This window comes from Diabrotica virgifera, chromosome 10, assembly GCF_917563875.1.
Source record: "Diabrotica virgifera virgifera chromosome 10, PGI_DIABVI_V3a".
NCBI classification, from domain to species: domain Eukaryota; kingdom Metazoa; phylum Arthropoda; class Insecta; order Coleoptera; family Chrysomelidae; genus Diabrotica; species Diabrotica virgifera.
In genome coordinates, this window is record NC_065452.1 from 112959230 (window position 1) to 112982410 (window position 23181).

Here is a 23181-nt window from a genome sequence, read left to right on the forward strand (position 1 = left end):
GAAAGTGTAGGCACTGTACACCCTACTAAATAATCCTTTCTGGCTACTACCAGAGGCGTACGACAGGGGAAAGTGAATTCTACGCCACTGATGAAACTGCTATTTTAGCATGTATTTTAGATTCTCCAATACTTTCTATGCAAATAATATACTCTTCATTCGTAACGATAAAGTCATTAGTTTTCGAGATATTTGAAGTTAAAAATGAAAAGGCACACTTATTTTGATTAATGTATTATGCTCCTTCGTTTTTATCTTCAAATATCTCGAAAACTAATGGCTTTATCGTTACAAATGAAGAGTATGTTATTTACACAGAAAGTATTGGAGAATCAAAAAATTGCACCAAAAAACCAATTCCTCCGGTGGCGTAGAATTTGGGAAGGGTCAACCATTCACGTTCCCCCGTCGTACGCCTCTGGTAGTAGCCAGAAAAGTTTGTTTAACATAATTTAGTAGGGTGTACAGTACCAGGACCAGCACCACTTACCAAATTTTGTGTCCTTGTCCCATGCCTGTCAGGAAATATTCAAAAATAAATAAAATAAAAGTTTAACTTTGACACCCTGTATTTCGGTTATTATAAACTTTCTAACTAAAGTAAGTTAGCTTAAATATACCTATTTTAACCTCAGAAATCTAAGTTTAATCTATGGCCCATTCTTTACCAAACACCCTGTATACCTTTTAGAACCTTCAAATATCCATATAAGATTTTTTCAACTTTTTTTCTTTCTTGACTTGGGTAAAAAGCCTTCTTGCCTGCTCCATTCTACCTCAAAGGTCTTGTCTAGTCTTGTTCTTGTATACAACTTTTGTGTTACTGAAGCTACAAAATCCTTATCCGGTTTTTCATAAAAAATTGAAGAAGATGCGTCATCACTGCGTGTATATTAGTGAATTCTCAGTACACATTTATAATTTCCCATGCACTCTTTCCGATTTTTATGCTGCTCGACCTTCTGACGAGTTGTTCAACATGGCGGGGAACTAGCGCTTAAATTATTAAGCGACTTCAACCAGTCATATTACATTTGCAATAGCTGGGATTAAATCTTAATAACTATCGCAAATATCAAACAGTCAGAATCAGCCGGCCAAACCACAAGAAAGTAGTTTATGGTTGAATTCGTCAAAAGTTGTACTGTACAGCATGAATTTGTGGTTGTGTATTTGTTGCTATTATTTGTTTAGTGTTGCTCACGCGGCTGGTAAGATCCTTGTATTTTTTCTCTTTTTACTTGTTCTATAATTTTTTATTACTTTTTTTAATCACGTAATTGTAAAATAAAAGTTAAGTTTTTGAAGAAAAGTAACAAAGCACTGCTGAAATTGATTTGGATATTGTTTAAAATGTATCTAGGAGTGGATAAGGATCACTTGATCCTCTCAGATACTTTTTAATGTAGATCAATATTAGTAGGCTGGATAACAATAATTAAGGATATTATATTTAGCGGATTCTAAATTATAAGCAACTATTCAGAAAATAGGTTAGAGAAATATTTTATTGGTATAACGATAAACATGGATAGCTTTACATGACTGTGGTAGTTTGCCAATATTTTAAGGACTATTTCTCTTGCAGAAATTATTATATAGGTACGTTTTATTTGGTCTTTTCTGAACTCTTAGGTATTGTTTCAGTCGAATTTAACTATTATTTGTTTTACAATGATATTCATTTAATGTGTTCTTAACATACTTATTTCACATTGAGGAGCAAATTCTTCCCATTATTATACTCAAACATTTATAAAAAATAATTCCACAAATATAAAAATACAATAAACAAAAAAAAACAAGCAAATAAAATAATACTTTTTCTTCTTCTTTTGGCATCATAACCCTGTGTCTTTGCAAATCTGCCTATGTCTTTCCATTCAGGCCTCCACTGTACCTTCTCCTCTATTATCTTACATTCATAGTTTTCAGGACGTCTTTCATGTCATCCAACCATCTTGTTTTGAGTCTACCTTTTTTTCGTCGTTCTATCGGCTTCTATTGCAATATTTTCTTTGTTGATGTCCCATGTTGATGTTTCCATGAGAGTCTCTGACTTCTAATAAATCTTACAATATTGTGTCCTTCATTCAGTTCATTCGCATGTGCTGTCTGCCGTATACTGTTCTTAGTATCTTTCTCTCGAATGTCTTGAGTTGCGCTTTATCTTTTTTTGTTATTACCCAGGTCTCACAACCATAAGTTACTAAGGATCTAATTAATTTACGGTAGATAGTCATTTTGGTTATAAGTTTGTACCATGTACCAATTACCATTTTGTACTATGATAATTTATTTTAAATTTCTCAGTTTCAATAACTGGACTTACACATAGTTTTTTTAATAGTTTATGTATTTAATTAATTATTACCAATGTGCTAAAGGGTATCTTAAGGGTCGAGTGGAAGCGCATATTTAACAATTAAAAACAACAGTCTAAATTGTAATAAGCCCCGATTAGTCCAAACTTAAATTTAGGCACTTGACAACCTTAAAAATAATAATTTACACATGATTTTTCAAGCTTCGAAAAATGCTTATTTTGGCATTTTTCAGATTTTAAATCGTTTAAAACTCGATATCTATCAACTTTTGAGAAAAATGACACAAGATCTTTTTTGTTTAAGATGACCCAAACATGTTAAAATAATATTTTCGGGCGCAAAAAGGTAATGTTTTGAATTTGTTAAAAAAAATTGTTTAACAATTTCTGCCCAAAAATTTCGCCCGGCATCCTTCTGTTTTGTTTATATCAGATGTTTTCTTTGAATCAGAACAACCAGACAAAGGTAGCATTAAATCCGGACCCCGGAAGTGTCATAGGTTTTCGAAACGGACCCTCAGTGAACATTATTTGGGACCCCTGATCTATACCAGTACTTCATAACTCGGATTTTCAATGTGGTGCACAAAAAAATACTCACATACACATGCATTTTAACAACTAAATAAAACTGCATCAATTAAAACAAGTAGGTATAAATGTTTATTTTTGAATTTTTTGAATAGCTTATTGATTAATTATTTACACAACAGTGACTTTATTGCAGACATTAATAATATAAGGTGTGATAGGAATATTCCCAAGCTGAGTAAATTGATTATATCATTATTGACTCGTGGTATAATCTACGATTTTACTTAGTTTAATAGGATTATTATTGATTAATAAACAAGGCGAGTCATAGAATATGAGAAAAATTTTAACTGTATGTTCAGAAGGAACAAATAATCTCTTTATTAACATGAAATTAATCTAATATTGCAATTTACTGAGCCATAGGACGTTAAATTTGTAAAATTAAAAGATATTTTAGTTTATAAATTTGTCATTTTTCTAGCTATCTGTGCTATTCTTTATGCTATTATGCCTCTATGCAATTCTTTACAGATCACGTCATATCAAATCAGAAATCAAAAAATAAATTATAAATTAAACAAAAAGTATAAACGACTTCTTCTGATTCCCTTCGCCAGGGGTCACCAATTATGTTCCCTGAGGGTCCGTTTCGAAAACCTATGACACTTCCGGGGTCCGGACTTAATGCTATCTTTGTTCGGTTGTTCTGATTCGGTTTCTTTGCGGATTCTTGTTAAAAAATATCATCCCCATCATAATAACAAATCAGAAGGGTGAAATTTTTAGGCAGAAATTGTTTAACAATTTTTTTAACAAATTCAAAACATCACGTTTTTTGTCCCCGAAAATATGTTTTTAGCATTTTTGGGCCATCCTAAACAAAAAAGATATTTTTTCTCAAAAGTTTTCTTAAGTATTTTAAGCGATTTTAAATCTGAAAAATTCGAAAATAAGGATTTTCGAAGCTTGAAAACTCATTGTAAATTATTATTTTTGAGGTTGTCAAGTGCCTAAATTGAAGTTTAAACATTCAATTTCAAGATTCTGATTAGTAATCGGGCATATTTCAATTTATACTGTTGTTTTTAATTGTCAATTATGCGCGTCCTCCCGACCCTTAATCCGCCGCGGCGGTGCGTCACACATGTGGTGCGTACCGCACTATATGATTGGCGTAGTTAATTAGCACATTTAATTAATTGAATAAATAAATAAATTATTTAAAAAACTATGGTAATAATATATTATAAAATTTTAATAAATGTCAAGTATTTGATGGGAATTTTTCGTATAAGTACGTATAAAGGTATGTATAGATATGAGCGCTGCGCACTACGCGCCGTGTGTGCGCCGTGCGTTCGTGGCGCCGACTGAAGTTGGATCGTGTGCGCACCGTTTGTGTGCCACTTAAAAACACGTACTAACGCGTACTAATCTAACGAACCCGCCACGAAAGCGTAAAGCACACACGGCACGAAGTGTTGGCGGGCATATCTATACGTACCTTAATATGTATACTTGTATACATATCATTATACGATGCCCGACGATTAACAATTAAATAACAACGGTCTATATTGATATAAGCTCCGATTACTCGTTAGAATCATCTTGAAATTGAATGTATAAGCTTCAATTTAGGCACTTGTCAACCGGAACACTAATAATTTACACATGAGTTTTCAAGCCTCGAAAATGCGTATGCGTATTTTCGCACTTTTCACATTTTAAATCGCTTATAACTCGAAAACTATCAACTTTTGAGAAAAATGACAAGAGACCTTTTTTGTTTAAAATCGTCCAAAAAACCTTAAAATATATTTTTTGGAATTGAATTGACATTGAATTTATTTAAAAAAATTGATTCCTCTGCAAAAAAATGTTTAACCTATCTGGAATGAGTTTAGTGCAACTGATTTTCATTAGGGAGTTGAGATTTATCTGTTAGCTGAGATCTGTGCCGATTTTTAATAAAGTTCATTCTTGAAAAAGAGGCTTCGCACATATAAGTTGAGCCAAACATAGTACATAATTTCATGGCCAAACATTTTTGGTCTACTTATGTTTTGTAGACTTTGAAAAGGCATTTGATAAAGTTCAACATAAAAAGCTTGTAGATATGTAAAAAAGCAAAAATATTGATAGTCGTGATATGAAAATTATATCTAATTAAATAAATATTGGAATCAAATTGCCAAGGTAAAAATTGACAACCAGGACACCCAAGATATCAAAATATAGAGACGAGTCAGTCAGGGTTGCGTGCTGTCTCCACTACTTTTCAATGTCTACAGTGAAGCGGTATTTCAAGAAGTGCTCTCAGATTCAATAGAAGGTATATCTATCAAGGGAGAAGTTTTGAACAACTTACGTTTTGCAGACGATACAGTAATAATAAAGGATAACAACAATGATTTACAGAACGTAATGCAGCGCCTTAATGAACGCTGTCATGAGTACGGACTGAAGATGAATTTAAAGAAAACTAAATGCATGATCGTGACTAAATCAGCACACGCAAACATCCAATTGACTATTGAAGATACTGTAATAATTGAGAGTGTGGATAACTACAAATACTTAGGAACATGGATAACATCAAATGTAGACCAAATCAAAGAAATTAACACACGTATTGAAATAGCACGTGAATCATTCATTAAACTTAAAAGTTTCTTTGTTGTCGGGATATAAGGTTAGAACTATGCTTAAGGATGCTTCGGTGTTACATGTTCTCTACGTTTCTTTATGGCTTGGAAGCGTGGACATTAAAACAAGTTCATCTGAATAAGTTGGCTGCCTTTGAATTTTGGTGTTACAGAAGAATCCTACGAATATCATGGATTCAAAGAATGTCAAACGTGGAAGTAACTAGAAGAATAGGAAATAAAGCAGAAATAATATTAACTATCAAAAGATGTAAACTTGAGTACTTGGGACATGTGATGAGAGGGCAAAAATACTCATTATTACAACTTATTATGCATGGCAAAATCCGAGGGAAGCGAAATGTGGGAAGACGAAGAACATCCTGGCTTAAGAACTTAAGGGAATGGTTCGTACGCAGTAGTGCAGAGCTATTTAGAGCGGCAGTCAACAGGGTCCGCATTGTCATGATGATTTCCAACCTTCGTTAGAAAGAAGAAGAAGAATGTGGTCTATGCAGGACTTTCCTTCAGTAAATCCTACCTAATCATCTCCGATTTTATTTAAGACAAATTTCTTTAGTTTTTCTTTTAGTATTTTTCCATACGACCTGTTAATAATAATATGTGCTTTTTATGCCATTCATCTGGTATTTCGTTCAGATTTATATTCCTACTGATCACTTCGTATACGATTTTTGCAAAGTTTCTCTCTTCTGTACTTAATTAGTTTATTAACGTTTCCTCCAGGTCCCAATGATTTTTTGTGCTTTAGCGTTCTTATCGCGCTCTTTACTTCCCTTAGTATTAGCTCAATCCGTTCTTTATTCTGATTTCGTTGCTGTTGAAGTCCTGTGTCTGTCTCTAAGGAATCTGGTTGTTTTCTGAGTAGTTATTCATAGTATTCTTCCCACCATTCTTCTGATACGTATTGTATTTGGACTTATTCGTTAGTATTTTTCCTTAAAAATTGGAATATTTTCAAGATTCAGATTTCCTTGTTCCTCCTATGTATTGTTCAATTTCTGCCCACGTTCCTTCCCATTCTTCATTCTTTCCTTTTGTCCTTCTTCGTTTTACTTCTATGTTTTCATAAGTCTGCTCTCATAAAGGTGCTGTATAAATTCGTCTTGCAGTAAATGTATTTAGAACTTCATTTCTTCTTTTTCCCTTTATTTTCTATCTGGAGTTCCTCATTATTTCTAGCGTGTAGTAAAATTCCATTTTTGAAATAAAGTGCCGCATTCGGCTCCTCGCTTTAATCGATTATCTTTAATTTTGATAGTAGATACTACTTTTAAAAGCAAAAAGAAATCCAAAGAACTGGAGAACTAAAGATTTTTTTATTTTTAAATGCTTTGTTTCGAGGGGTACTACCTCACTTTAGTACGTATATTTATATAAGCGAATAAAAGGACAATAATTGTAAATAATATTAAGTCATGAACTTTTCACCAATTTTCTTATCAAGTTTTTCCTTCACGAAACTAGGCTAGGATAATCTTGTACGTAAAATACCAGTTCCAACATTATCTTAAGAATTTTTCATATTATACTGATATCCTAAAGTCACGACATACCAACGAATCATTGAAATTTGTTCGAAATTATAATGAACTGATAAAACCGGATAATAAATGAAACATCTATTATAGTAGCATTGATAATAATCCAAGAAAAGAGTAATATCCACTACATATTTTATATGAATAAAAACAAAATCATTTTTAAAGACACGGATGCCATATACCTTGGCACAGATTTAACTCAAGGCTTATTTGGACAACATCACACAGATACACCAGATCGATAAAAAATTAGGGAATTCCCCTGAGTAATAGAAAGAAAATTTCTTATAGACCAGGACATTTTGTACTAAAAACACCGGAATAAATTGATTTTTAAATACACCACCTAGAGACTTGCTACTTTTTACATTGTGTTCAGGATGACGTCAGGAAAAACGTCTACAATAGAAAAATGTGTGGAAATACATAATTGTATTTTTAAGTGCATAACATGCATCCAAAAGTGCATAAACATCTCAAAATCAGTATGTTAAGGTGCACATTTTGTTATTGGGGGATTTTTGGGGTCACTGAACACTAATAGACAATCAGTACCGATGCCCGATGCACCTGGTGCTCAAGGTTACAGCTAAGGCACGTCATCTGGAGTTTCGAGGGTTTTTGGCACTAAATTGATTCACACAAATTACTCGGAGGGTTTTTGGGGTTGTTTTTTAAATACAGCACCTAGAGACTTGCAGCTTTTTACATTGTGTTTAGGATGACGTCAGGAAAAACGTCTACAATAGAAAAATGGATGGAAATACATAATTGCATTTTTAAGTGCATAACATGCATCCAAAAGTGCATAAACATGTCAAAATCAGTATGTTAAGGTCCAGATTTTGTTATTGGGGAGATTTTTGGGGTCACTGAACACGAATAGGCAATAAATACCGATGCCCGATGCATCTGGTGCTCAAGGTTACTGCTAAGGCACGTCATCTGGAATTTAGAGGGTTTTTGGCACTAAATTGATTCACACAAATTACTCGGAGGGTTTTTGGGGTTAATGAACACGAATATAACATCAGAACCGACGCTCGGAGCAACTAGTAGCCAGGGTGACTGATATGCACGTCATCTTCTGGAACTTCAAGAGTTTTCGGTTTTCGGTAGTCTTAATGGTGTATTTGTGTTCAGCAACCCCTACATCCCCCGAGTAACCCATTTAGTGGCGAAAAGCCTCAAAATTCCAGAAGATGACGTGCATATCAGGCAATATGTGCTCCGAGGGTCGATTCTGATGACGTATTCGTGTTCAGCGATCCCAAAAACCTCTGTAGTACCACAGAGTACCTACTCTGTTTGTATCAATTAAGTGCCGAAATCCTTAGAAACTCCAGATGACGTGCAGTAACTCTGGGCACCAGGTGCTTCGGCGATCGGTTCTGATTGCGTATTTGTGTTCAGTGACTCCAAAAACCCCCTGAATAACAAAATCTGGCTCCTAATATGTTGATTTTGACATGTTTATGGACTTTTGGATGCATGTTATGCACTTTAAATGCAATTATGCATTTCCACCCATTTTTAAACGCTTTTCTTTATTTCTTTACTTCAATAGTTTGCATCAAATCTTTAGACGTTAATTTGACTGACTTTTATTCAATGCAAATGAATGAAAATTTGCAGACATATGCATTCGCGGGAACAATACACGAATAGTCAATACAAATTTTTTTATGTTTATTAATTATTGTTTAAATAAAAAAAAACGATTTTAATGGAAAATGCTTAAATTCTCTTGTTTTTTTTACAATGTAGAAACTTGAAACTTTTACGCATTGTAGCTAATGATATGAACTATACATAATTTCACTTTTTACGTTAATTGTTTGCATTATGCTCCATAAATAAACAATAAAGTTTCAGGATTTGAACGCTCATATACTTGTTTATATACAGGGTGAGGCAAATAAAGGGCCTATTAGAAATATCTCGAGAACTAAAGGCAACAGAATCATGAAAATTTGAATTAAGGGGTTTTAAAGAGTCATCTGTTTAATGAAATTATTTTCATCTATGTGCTACTTCCGGTTATACCGGAAGTTGCTTATAACTTCGTTTTTTTTAATGGGACACCCTATATATTTTTACATTTTTGGATTCTCTTCGATGTCTTCTTTCTTAAAATATGAGGTTTTGTAATGTTATACAGGGTATTTTGAAAGATAATTACGTTTTTCTATTAATTTCGTAGCAACATTTCACACCCTGTAGAATTGTAGTAGTTTGACAACTAAAACTCTACTTACGTTCAAATGATTTTTAATATAGTCTACTATTGTTAAGAATTATTAGTATAGCCAAATTTTTAATTTTAGTATACAGGGTTGGTCGAAACACGGAATGAGTATTTTCTGAGTTTTCTTAAATGAAACATCCTGTAGTTTAGTATTGGAATGAAATGATATTTTATGGTACTTTTTTATTTCTTAAGCATTCCCTATACCTAACTGCTTTAATTTGTGCTTAATTGTTAATCACACCAACAATCTTAACTACGTAGGTATTTTGATAGCTAAACCATTATTGGTAATTTTAATGATCAGTCTGGATTAATATGTATTTATTTCTGAAAAATTATTTGTGATTGAATATTTTCACGGCCAATCTAGTAAAATTTTACGTATTTTTTGTTGCAATTAATGTTTAGCTTGAATCACCAATAACTCACAAATTAAGGCAGTTAGGTATAGGGAATACTTATAAAATAAAAAAGTACCATGAAATATTATTTCATTACAATACTAAAATACAGAGTGTTCCATTTAAGAAAACTCAGAAAATATTAATTCCGAGTTTCAACCAACCCTGTATACTAAAATTTCAAAATTAGCTATATTAATGATTCTTAACAATGATTCTTTTAATGTCAAACTATTACAATTCTACAGGGTGTGAATGTTGCTCGAAATTAATAAAAAAACGTAAATGTCTCATAAAATACCCTGTATAATATTACAAACCCTCATATTTTAAGAAAGAAGATATTGAGGAGAATCCAAAAATCTAAAAATATACAGGGTGTCCCATTTTAAAAAACGAAGTTATAAGCAACTTCCGGTATAACCGGAAGTTGCAAAGAGATGAAAATATTTTCATTTAATAGATCATCCTTCAAAACCACTTTATTCAAATTTTCATGATTTTGTTGCTTTTAGTTCTCGAGATATTTGTAATGGGCCAGTTATCTGCCTCACCCTATATAAATCGGCGTTTATTCGTGTCAAATTTCAATACGACACGAAACAAAACTTCAACCAAAACTCGAATTCAAAAAATTCGTGTTTTTATCGTAGTCTTATAAAACCCACCGGTAGAGACGTTTTGTGCTACAATTAACATTAGAATTCGTTTTGTCGTATTAATGAAGTAAACGCTTTTCTTTAGTTCAATCGTTTGGGTCAAAACTTTGGACGTTAATTTGACTGCATTTTGTTCAATGCAAATGACTATATATTTGCAGACATAATATGCATTCGCGGGAACAATACACGAATAGTCAATAAAAAAAATTTGGTTTATTAATTGTTTAAATAAGAAAACGATTTTAACGGAAAATGCTTAAATTCTCTTGTTTTTTTACAATGAAGAAAGTTGAAACTTTTACAGATTGTAGCTAATTATATGAATTATACATAATTTCACTTTTTACGTTAATTGTTTTTACGTTATGCTTCATAAATAAACAATAAAGTTTCAAATTTTTTGCCAATTCCGACTACTTTTCATGTTTGTACAGTTGCGGTCATTAAATAGTTTACAGGATTACGTATCTAGGAGCCGATTTTTAAAATTTTTACCCCGTGTAAAAGCACCTTTTACGTCAAAGTGACGTTACCAGTGGTGTACATAGAATAGGTTGATTAAAATTAAAAAATCAAAATAATATAAATAATATATTTTACAAAATTTAACAAAATGAAAAGTATAGAAAGAAGTTTTTTTGAATAAACTTGATTATGGTCTTAATAACGAAAATAAGGAAGTCTGGTTTTAAAATACCCTTTTATTTTAAATCTATTTTATATTAAATATTGATAAACACATCTTTGTTTGATTTTCATATGAAAATATGGCTCACGTTTAAATCTGCAGCAACTTGCCTTAGTGACCAACCTTCTTCGAGTTTGGCAATTGCTCTTGCTTTTTGCGCATCACTCAAATGCATTCGAATCATTTTGGAGGAGTTTGATATCGTTTTATTTTATTTTTCAACACTTCTGAAATTTTGACAAGCATTGACTTTTTCAAATTTTTTGACTTTGACATTTATCAAATCCGTACGACACTGCTATTTTTGCAGTATTACAATGTAAAAATTAAAGTGTAAACTATTCAGTGACCGTAACTGTACATCATATGTTTTATACATATTTTAATAAACATGACGATATATTTTAATGTTTGTAAAGTGTAAGACTAAAAAGTAAAAAATAAAAAAATATGAAAAAAATATTTTTAAGAAACGCTTTTCTTTAGTTACGAGTGACTAAAGTTAAACATATTATAAAAAAATCAACTAAAAAGCAAAAAATAAAAAAACAATTTAATAAATCTAACACATTCGTTAAAGAAAAGTGTGGTGCGAAAACCGTTTATTCGATGAAGACGCTTATCTTTGACGAATGTGTTAGATTTTTTCATTTTTTTAATTTTTTGCTTTTAGTTGATTTTTTTATAATATGTTTAATTTTAGTCACTCGTAACTAAAGAAAAGCGTTTCTTAAAAATATTTTTTTCATATTTTTTTATTATACAGGGTGTTTCATTAATAATTGTTCATATAGGAACTGGAGAAACCTTAGCACAAAACACGAAGATTTAACCTAAAACACTTAAATAAAATGTGTTTCCTTAGTGAGTTACAGGGTGTTTTATCTAAAAATTTAAAAATTATTTTTGCTCAGCATTTTAAAACTATTCGACGTATACTTTTTATACTTGGCAGGAAGAATAGGTACTGTACAAACTACTAAATTATGTTAAATAAACGTTTCTGTCTATTACCAGAGGCGTACGACGGGGGAAAGTGAATGGTTGACCCTTTCCAAATTCTACGCCACTGGCGGAATTGTTATTTTAGTTAAATTTTTGGATTCTCCAATACTTTCGTTAAAAATAATATGCTCTTCATTCGTAACGATAAAGTCATTAGTTTTCGAGATCTTTGAAGTTAAAAATTAAACGACACGGTTATTTTGATTAATGTATTGTGTCGCTTCAATTTTAATTTCAAATATCTCGAAAACTAATCATTGTATCGTTACGAATGAAGAGTATATTATTTACAAAAAAAGTTTTGAAAAATCAAGAAATTACACAAAAATAGCAATTTCGTCAGTGAAGTAGAATTTGGGAAGGGTCAACCAGTCACTATTCCCTGTCGTACGCCTCTGGTAGTAGCTAGAAACGTTTATTTAGCTTAATTTAGTAGGGTGTACAGTACCTACACTTTCTGCCAAGTATGATAAGGATACGCTAAATAGTTTTAAAGTACTGGGTAAAAATATTTTTTAAATTTTAATCATAAGCATCATATCATAAATTAATCAAAATAACTGTGCCGTTTCATATTTAACTTCCAATATCTCGAAAACTAATGACTTTATCGTTACTAATGAGGAGTATATTATTTACGTAGAAAGTATTGGAGAATCTAAAAATGGCACTAAAACTGTAATTCCACCAGTGGCGTAGAATTTGAGAAGGGTCAACCATTCACTATCCCCTGTCGGACGCCTCTGGTAGTAGCTAGAAACGTTTGTTTATAATAATTTAGTAGGGTGTATAGTAGTCGCACTTTCTGCCAAGTATGAAAAGGATACGTCGAATATTTTTAAAATGCTGAGCAAAAATACTTTTTAAATTTTTATATAAAACACCCTGTAACTCGGTAAGGAACCACATTTTATTTAAGTGTTTTAGGTTGAATCTTCGTATTTTGTGCTAAGGTTTCTCCAGTTACTATATGGACAATTATTAATGAAACACCCTGTATAGTAGACTTTTTTCCTGACATCATCCTGAACACAATGCAAAAAGTTGCAAGTATCTAGGTGCTGTATTTTTAAAATCGAATCATTTTTTTCATGAATACCCTGGTCTATTAGGAATATAGACGAATATTAATAAACAATGCCATTGATTAGCACGTTAGCTACCTACTACAATAGAATTTAAAAATCCGGTTCCGCGAGTCAACTATATTATATAAACGAATATTCACTAATTTATTTTTATCTTCAAGATAATGTTTTCAAGATTTTTTTTAGTAATATTCTAAGATCCGATATAAGGTCGACCTGCTCCTCCTCCTCAGTTGTTTCCTCATTGCTGAGTGTCGTGATTCCCTATAATACGAGCAACTGTCTCTTTCCATCGGCTTCTGTTCTGAGCTTCCCTCATGGATTCAGAGAATGTTTTTCCACTGGCTTTCTGTACTTGATCCGTCCGTCGAGTAGGTGAGCGACCTCTACTTTTGCGCCCTTCAATGTTTCCCGAAATTATAAGTCTCTCAGGATTGTCATCACTTCTTCTTGCAATATGGCCGAAAAATTTTAAGACGGTGGAGAGGAAAATAGAGGAAAGTCGAGATTCTAAGTGTAGAGTCTTCGTGAGTGGTGTTGGAAGTAGGTATTCATTACAGACAATTTTCTTTGGCCACAGAACTCTATTAATCTATCGCCTCGTTCATTTCTTTCCCCAAAACCAAAAGGACCCAAGGTGAATCTCATATGATGATCAAGCTGAGTTCTACCAATTTTGGCATTGAAGTCGCCTATTATCATTAAAATGTCTTTGTTTGATATTTTGTCGAGTGTTGTCTCCAAAGTTGTGTAAAAATTTTCCACAGTTATGTCGTCTGCTGTTGATGTAGGGGCATATACTTGTATAATGTGTAAGACACAAGTTGAGCCTAGAATCCTAAGGTGAATGATTCTATCATTAAATGTATCGTATCCACAAACAGAGTTTTGGAGTTTTGCGGAAACTATTATTGCGACACCATTTTTTTCTTTCATTTTCGGGAGAAATATACGATATTTCCGGAAATGCTACGAAAGTGTTCTGTCCCCTTCCAGTGGGTTTCACTTATACCAAGAATCGAAACGCCATGATCTTTCATTTCTTTCTCGACTATATGTAGTTTTCCAGGATGCTGTACTAAACCTTGTATGTTCCAGGTTCCTATTTTGTGGGTCTTTCGGAAAAACATCTTGTTATAATTGGATGTTCCAGTAGCATATTTCTCACTTGCGACCTGGTCCCCTATCGCATTGTGCCCGGTAGCACATTTCACATCTCCCACCCCGGACGTGGGATAACGCCGATTGTCAATCGGATCGCCTGACTGCACACATCTATTCCGTCTATCACTCATATACACAGGGAATTCTCTTAGGAAGGAATAGTGCAGTGGTTTTCATTTTGCCTTCTGCACCGCAGTATCAACAGCCGGTTAAATCATTATTTGATTGCCGCCTGTGAATATGTGATGTCAAACCTGAGAGAAGGTTATTTTCCTTCAGCCTTGAATCACTAATGACATAGCTGCTGCCCTATGCCATATCCTCAGTTGATCCGCGGGTGCTTATTTGGTAAGACCTTATTCACACCTGTCCTTTATATCTATAGGAACGTTCCCTATCAGCCATTGGGACGCGTCGTGTTGAGGTTCAGGACTCGCCCGCCCATTTGTCTTCCGTGAAGTACATAAGAGCCCCTACTCAATTCAGAACTCCCCCTTTACAACAGGGAAATAAGGCAAAAATATACCATGTTCGGGACACTTGAGCAGCCAGGTTGCAAATGGGCTTTTTGGGTACTATATACCTAATACATTATAAATACAAAAATGCCCGTCACAGTTTGGACGAGAAATTTAGTTATTAACAAATAAGTGTCAAAAATAAGAGTTTTTTCGTTTAAATCGCTACAGGTAAAAATAGAGTAATTAAATGTCTTATTTATAACATTTTCCTTTTAGTAGATGAGCCAAGGTTTAAAATAGCGTTTTTTGAATGTTGGTACGATTATTTGTTGCTTCGGATATTGCAAAATAAAACTATATTTTCGAAAATAAAAAATTTGCTATAAATTTTGCAAAAATGAATTCAGGACTTTCATATTGCATGAAAAGTTGAGTCAAATAGTTCATACAAACAATAGTAGTCATACAATGTACAAAAAATTTTAAGACGATGCGTCATTTAGTTTAAATTTTATTCAATTTGTTTATCCCAAAGAGCTTTTTTTTCGCAATCTTATTGTTCAGAAAATAATAATGACACAGCAATTCTGTGAAAACAACGTGAAAGCAGAATAGTCATGTTTTCAACTCATTTAAAAAAATAATTAAAAAGTTATTTTTATCACTCAGAAAACATTTTACTAAAATAGAGTCGTTTTTGGCTTATAAACAATTTGAATAACTTTGTTAATACTGACTGTAGGCTAAAACTACAATGGAATTTAAAAAACTGGTATTTTTATACGAATTTTTAAAGAAAAACTTTTTGCCTAGGTTAATTACGGTCAAAGTTAGCCACTTTTTTATTTAATTGACGGCTACTTTGTTTATAACAATTAAGCAACCTAACTAGAGCCATTTTGAAGTTGAAGATATATAGGTTATGTGTAAAAGTTTGAGTAAACTTTGAACCTCAACAAAGTGGTTAATAAAGCTTTAAAAGTGGCGTCCGAAAAGGAATTAATTCGTAGTCGGTGGAGGGGAATTACTAAAATACGTACACTCAAAAAATGAAACTGATTCTGCAAAAATATGCTGCAATTAATATCGCTGGAACTTGTTGATGGATTTTGATCATAATTTTTTAATTTTTATGTACTCGTAGTCTTATAGAGTACGTTATGTACGCACAACCCCACCTAACATTACAAAATGTTAGGAGGAACTCCCCTTATCACTCAGGGATATGAAAAATAGATTACGACCGAGTCAAGCGGTCTCGGAGAAGTATGGAAACTAACACTGTGACAGGAGAATTTTATAGATGTAAATATATAGATGGCTATTAACAAATAGGGGTTGGTGATAGAAGAGTGAAAATTAAGGGTTGTATGTATTTTTTAATTCTACATCATATAAAATTAAGGTAGATAATTTTGTCCAAAAACATAAAAAAATGTCAGGGGGCAACCCCCTTTATAACTTGTGGGTATAAAAAATAGATTAAAACCTCTTACCTCAACGTCCTACAGGATAAAAGTGTAAAATTTTATAAAAATCGGCCAAGCCGTTTCGGAGTAGTATGGTAACTAACACTGTTACAGGAGAATTTGATGTATATACTCGTAGAAGTAACTGCGGATTAAGTAATAAAAGTGGCTAACTTTGAACCTAATTAAACTAGGCGAAAAGTTTTTTTCTGAAAATTCGTATAAAAATAAAATCTTTTAAAATCCCAAAGTAGATTTACTCTATAGTCAATATTAACAAAGTTATTCAAATTGTTTAGAAGCCAAAAAATGACTATTTTACCAAATTTTTTTTCGGAGTGATAAAAACGACTTTTTAATGATATTTTTCAATACTTTAAAAACTTAACTATTATTCTTGCATGTGGTTTCCACAAAATTTCTACGTCATTATTATTTTCTGAACAATAACATTGCGAAAAAAAGCTCTTTGCGATAAACAAATTGAATAAAATTTAAACTAATTGACGAATCGTCTTAAAATTTTTTGTGCATTATACGAAATGTTTGACTCAACTTTTTGTGCAATATGAAAGTCTTAAGGCCATTTTCGCATAAGTTATAGCACATTTTTTATTTTTGAAATTTTAGTCTTATTTTGCACTTTCCGAAACAAAAAAGGATCGGACGAAAATTCAGTAAGTGCCATTTTAAACCTTGGCTTATCTACAAAAGAAGAATATTATAAATAAGATATTTAATTACCGTATTTTTACCTGTAGCGATTTAAACGAAAAAACTGCCATTTTTGACCCTTATTTGTTAATAACTAAATTTCTCGTCCGAACTGTGACGGGCATTTTTGTATTTATAATGTGTTAGGTATATAGTACCCTAAAAATCCATTTGCAACCTGGCTGCTCAAGTGTCCCGACAAAAACCTTATTTCTCTGGACTACTTCACGCAAGCTAAAACAGACACGATAATAATTAGACAGACACAATAAATAAAAATTATTTGATATGTAATTTGGTATTTTAAAAATTATTAAAAACAAGTGGTGCCCAATATGTATAGTTTTGGCCCGGCTGTATATTTACGGATGCTCCTATACTACGGCACCAGAGTGCTGAAATCGGTTAGAATTTGAAATACACTATAAGCCAAGCCGCACACCAAAGAAACATGAAACGAAAAACATGAAACATGAAACGAAAAACATGTTTCATGAAAAGAAAATACTGCTAAACAAATCTCAAAGTCCGCCTACCAATCAAACGAGTGTGATTCATGCTCATGACACATTTTTATTTTCGAAGAGTTTCATAAATGGCTGGACATATATTTGTTTAGCAGTGGTTTATTTCCATGAAACGTAATTTACGTTTCATGTTTCTTTGATGTGCGGCCCTGCCTTACGCTACAAACCCTCATTGATTTCGGCACCTATTAAATTATAAGGCATCTATTAAATTTTGGTGTCTAAGTTTTTATTGCAATTAATATTATTGTAAGTATTGTATATTTATATTTCAATTTATTGCTTGAAAAACAGGAATAGAAATGTCTTTTCTTTTCTGAAAAATATCTTTGGCAGAGCCGATTAGCAAGACTTGTTTATGATTGATTGCAGATTCATAGTCATAAATTTCTTATTTCATAACATAAGTACTACAATATTATTTTTATAGATACATAGGTACATTTTGTTGCCTTATTTTTATTTTATTGTTTTCTTTATAGAAAAGTTGTTGTTAGTTCTGAAAGCTGGTGTTATTCCTTTCTTTTTTATGTATCTGGCTATTTTTGTTGTTATCTTGCCAGTTGCCAGTGTATGTGAGAGAGCAGAAGGTACTAGGTTCTTTCTGTGGTGGTGGATACACTAATTTTGTTTTAGTTGTTTCTCGGTAAGGGTCAAAAAACGCATTCTTAAGTATGCTAGGTTTATTGCAGTTTCGACAATTCGATTTGAATACAATAAATTGAATACAATAAATCTCAGTTTATTGAATACAATAAACTGAGAATAAAAATAATATAGCAATAGACAACTATACTATTGAACGTGTGGATGCCTTCACATATCTGGGCTTAGAAATCAATCAGAAGAATTCCGTAAGTAGCGAAATTAATGCACGGGGAAATCGTGCATACTATGCTAATAAAAGATTGACGACATCAAAATTATTAGACAAAAGATCCAAAATGACTATCTACATAACCTTGATTAGACCCCTAGTAACCTATGGTTGTGAAACCTGGGTAATGACGAAAAAAGATGAAGCCGAACTCAGGACATTCGAAAGAAAGATACTGAGAAAAGTATATGGTCCGGTGCAAGAGGAAGACGGCACATGGAGAATCAGGAAAAACGATGAGGTTAATGAACTGAATGAAGGGTACGATATTGTAAGATTTGTAAAAAGTCAAAGACTGTCATGGCTGAGACATGTTCAGTGACAAGAAGATGCAAAAACGACAAAGAAGATATTACAGCGGAAGCCGGTAAGACCTGGGAAGGCGAAAAAAAGGAAGGCCCAGGACGCGATGGTTGGATGACGTGGAGGACGACCTGAACACCATGGATATAAGACAATGGAGGAGGAGGGCACAAGAGAGATCTGAATGGAAGGACATAGCCAGACACGCAAAGACCCATCCAGGGTTATGATGCCAAAAGAAGAAGGAGAATTAGGTCTGTATATCTGTGGTCAATTCTGCTGTTAATCAAAGAACTTTTCACTGCCCAATGTTCGACTCGTTCATTTGCTCGTTCTATAAGGATTTTCATAATAAATGGTCACTTGTGCTAAATCCCTTTCTAATACCAGTTCTTTCGACTGGTATCCGTCGAATTTTGTCGTCAATCTGTTGGTTAAAATTTTTGATATGAGTTTATACATTACATTGAGGAATGAGCATTGGTCTAAGAGCTAGCAACGTTTTCGAGAAACTATTTTAAGACAGCTGATTCTTTCATATATTGTTCCCTATGCTTCCTCGAACACCGTACCGGCCATCTGGCTGCTGATACAGGTTGCGTTCATTACTGCGCAGCACACCTGTACAGGTAAATACAAAATCAGGGTGATTGATTAGTGTAATAAAGCTTAGTAGATCCGCTATAGTAATAGATAGCAATAAAAGTTAATAACAAAACTTGTAGCGTCTGGAGGTATGGTTAAGTTGTACTGATATTGTACTCCTAGTTTTTAATAAAAACTAGGAGTAAAAAGTGATAAAGCTTAGTAGATTCGCTATAGTAATAGATAGCAATAAAAGTTAATAACAAAACTTGTAGCCAACTTTGAGCTTCACATTAAAAAAATAGTTAGAATGTTACAGGGTGTTCGATATCATAGTGGCAGACCAAACTTATGTTTTTTTTAATGGAACACCCTACATTTTATTTTATATTCGAAATCCTGTTAACTTCTCCATCACAAAAATTTAAAGGTTTGTTATGTTATATGGGGTATTTACAAAGTTATAACCAATGTTCTACGAAAATCGTAATAAGTTCAACTCCCTTTATAAATAAAAATTAGCACAACAGCAATGGTTTATTGGTGCCATATTTTTTGTTGATTGTCAAAATTTATAAAAATGGTTGATATTGCTAATTTTCTTTATATCGAATACAGGATGAGTCAAAACGCAAGTACATTATTTTCTCAGTAATTTTACATAGAACACCTTAATTAATAATTTGCTCAGAAAAATGAAAATATCTCGAAAACTAACAAATTTAGGCATAGGGAATATTATACAAAAATTAAAGTACGGTAATGATACTTTTCGATGGTGATATAAAATACAGGGTGTTTCATTTAAAATTTCTGAGAAGAGAATGTACCTGCGTTTTTACTGACCCTGTATTCGATATAAGGAAAATTAGCAATATCAACCATTTTTATAAATTTTGACAATCAAGAAAAAAATATAGCACCAATAAACCATTGCTGTTGTGCTTATTTTTATTTATACAGGGAGCTGAACTTTTTACGTTTATCATAAAAAATTGGTTATAACTTTGTAAAAGCCCTATATAACATAACAAACCTTTATATTTTTGTGATGGAAAAGTTAAGGACCCATTTAAAAAAACATAAGTTTGGTTTGCCACTATGTTATCGAACACCCTGTAACATTCTAACTAATTTTGTAATATAAAGCTGAAAGTTGGCTACAATTTTTGTTATCGACTTTTATTGCTATCTATTACTATAGCGGATCTACTGAGCTTTATCACACTCATCAATCACCCTGTATATTGAATTTAAATTATTTTAGGACGAAACATTTTTTTGTCATTACTTTTTAAACCAAAATTGTCTGGCAATTATAGTTCATATTTCTAATAATGTTTAAAAAGTAATGACAAAATAATTTTTCGTCTTACAATAATTTTAAATTCGATATGTTTACCTGTACAAATGTGCTGCGCAGTAATGAACGCAACCTGTATCAGCAGCCAGATGGCTGGTACGGTGTTCGAGGAAGCATAGCGAATAATATATTAAAGAACCAGTTGTCTTAAAATAATTTTTTTCCGACGTTGCTAGCTCTTGGTCCATATAGGACGGTAGTTTTCTATATCTGCCATCTCACTAATCTGTCTATTACTTTCAAATTCGCTACTTGGTGTATGTGCGGTTAGACGGGGCTGTACCTTCGCCCCCGTTTGCGAAATTACTCCGATTCGATTTTTTGCACAAACTTACTCAAAAAGAGGTCCTTATAACAAATCCACAGGGTGCCAGGCGGTGCCGTGGTCGAAAAATTGTTTAAAACATTTTTTTTAACAAATTCACAAAAATAATTTTTTCATTTCAAACAAATTTTTTTTATGTAATTTGGGTCATTCTGAGAAAAAAGGTTTCTTGTCATTTTTCTCTAAAATTTATTGTTGTCTCCGTCTAGGTGGTAGATTATTATTGGCCCCGTCAACGATCATTATTTTGGTTTTTAATGTGTTGATCTGAAGTCAGAATTCTTTGCTAATCCGGCTTAATTGTTCGGTGATGATAATCATTTCGACTTCATTCGCGGCTAGTAGGTTTATTGTTAGTTTTAATTATTTAAATTAGCCATTAAGAATTATTCATTTATTTAGAACGTATCTTTCAAATTCAGTCCATTAGATCATAAGTATTTACTTTATGGGAATAAGCTTATTAATAACAATGAAAAAAATCCACTAAACACAGAGATTATTCGTGTTAGTACATAATACATATAAGAGTACACGAGTATTGTATTTAAAAAATTGCAGGTGACGTCATTACACTAGTGTGGATTTGTGGATTACCGTGCAATATAAATTTTTTGTAAACCGCAGAAAATTAAAATTACCTGTTTCGAGTTCTTTCCATATTAGGTATTTTAGTATGAAAAGTAGCACAACTATTGGTATTCTTATTACCATTTTATTACCACGTTGCTCATGGAGGTATAATTTTATTTTAAAAACCTTTTATTAATATGAGATCACTCATAATAACCAAAAAGTTTCTCTACCTGGAATTACCCGAACACAGAAATCAAAAGTAAATTGTATCTATTTATAATAAACAGTCTGAAAATTATGAATCAGATGAAGAGATTTTTATTGTTTTGTCTATTTACAATGATCAACGAAGCGTAGACAAATAATATACAAATCATTGTTATACACATATTAACCAGTTTACGGGTTATTTTTATAACAATCTCAAAAGGAATATTAATAAATGTGAAAACCAAGTTTTTGTTTATTTTTAGTTTGTATTTCGTTGTCGTAGGTCACACGTTGTCACACTTGTTTACAATAATTATACACTTGATTTTTGAATAAAACAGTTTTCCTGAACTTTCCTGCATTATCCTGAATTTAAACATTTTTCATTCTTTATAATTATAAACATTTCATCTTCATCATGGTACTACAGCTTTCAGAGGGCCTCGACTTTCTCAAGCTTTCTTCACCCTTCTGTCCTGTCCCTTGCTTGGATATTCCAGTTTCCAACACCGATCTTCTCAGCATCCTGTGTTACCCCATCTATCCACCTCAGTTTTGGTCTACCCCGTTTTCTCATTCCCACCGGTTGCTCTTTTAGAAACTTTTTTATCATGTTCGATTCCGGGTTTCTGAGCTACATGTCCTGCCCACTTCAGACGGTTTCGCTTGATTATAGTGGTAAGTGACAACAGGGCCGTGCCGTGCTATGATGCGGTGAGGCAGTCGCATCAGGCGGCATCATAAGGGGGGCGGCATATTCAGTAAAAACAAAATACATCAAAATAATATAGGAATAAGAAAGGATGTGCAAAATAGAATACTTGAAAAATATCCGAGAGCGTTTTACGTGCCCTGTACATGCCAATCTTTAACTTAGTTTTGAAAGTGAAGAAAGCGTCTTCTTCTACAGGAACAACAACCTTTATTGTATTATACAAGAACAGTATATACACTTTTTTTCTGGTTCTACAAAGCGTTAGGAAGTTCTGAATAAACATGTTTTCCAGTGCCAGATTTAGGGTACTTGCGGCCCTAGGCCAAATTACCCCGAGCGGCCCCCGATAACTTCACGATTATGTAATTAAAGCATAAAGCACATAATATTAATACACAACGTTTATTTTAATTTTACTTTTTAAAATTGGTACAACATTGGTACTAGAAAAAGTACATTGGTAAATCACATTGAACATTTCGACAAGCGACATTTTGTGCATCTGCCCTTGATTGTTAAAATTAAATAGCGTTTGTTTCATCCGGGGGAAAAGTAGATACAGGTGACAGCAAAAGACTAAAAAAAGCCGAGTTGAAAAGACTTTATAAGTAAAAGAACAAGCAAAATAATATGAACTGTATAACAGTAATAGGCTACGGTACTGAAAAATAAAAATATTAAGAATACCACAAATAAACTTTTGGGGCCGGTATTTCAATAG

The 23181-nt window shown here is 32.7% G+C and overlaps 1 protein-coding gene across 1 annotated transcript in view; it reads left to right on the forward strand.

Moving 5' to 3' along the window:
• Positions 1-909: 909 nt before the first annotated feature.
• Positions 910-23181, forward strand: part of LOC114335550 (venom protease) — a 97902-nt gene continuing 75630 nt past the window's right edge. Inside the window, exon 1 of the mRNA XM_028285797.2 lies at positions 910-1211. Coding sequence (XP_028141598.1) covers positions 1154-1211 — 58 coding nt within the window. The 5' untranslated portion in view covers positions 910-1153. The remainder of the gene's footprint in view (positions 1212-23181) is intronic.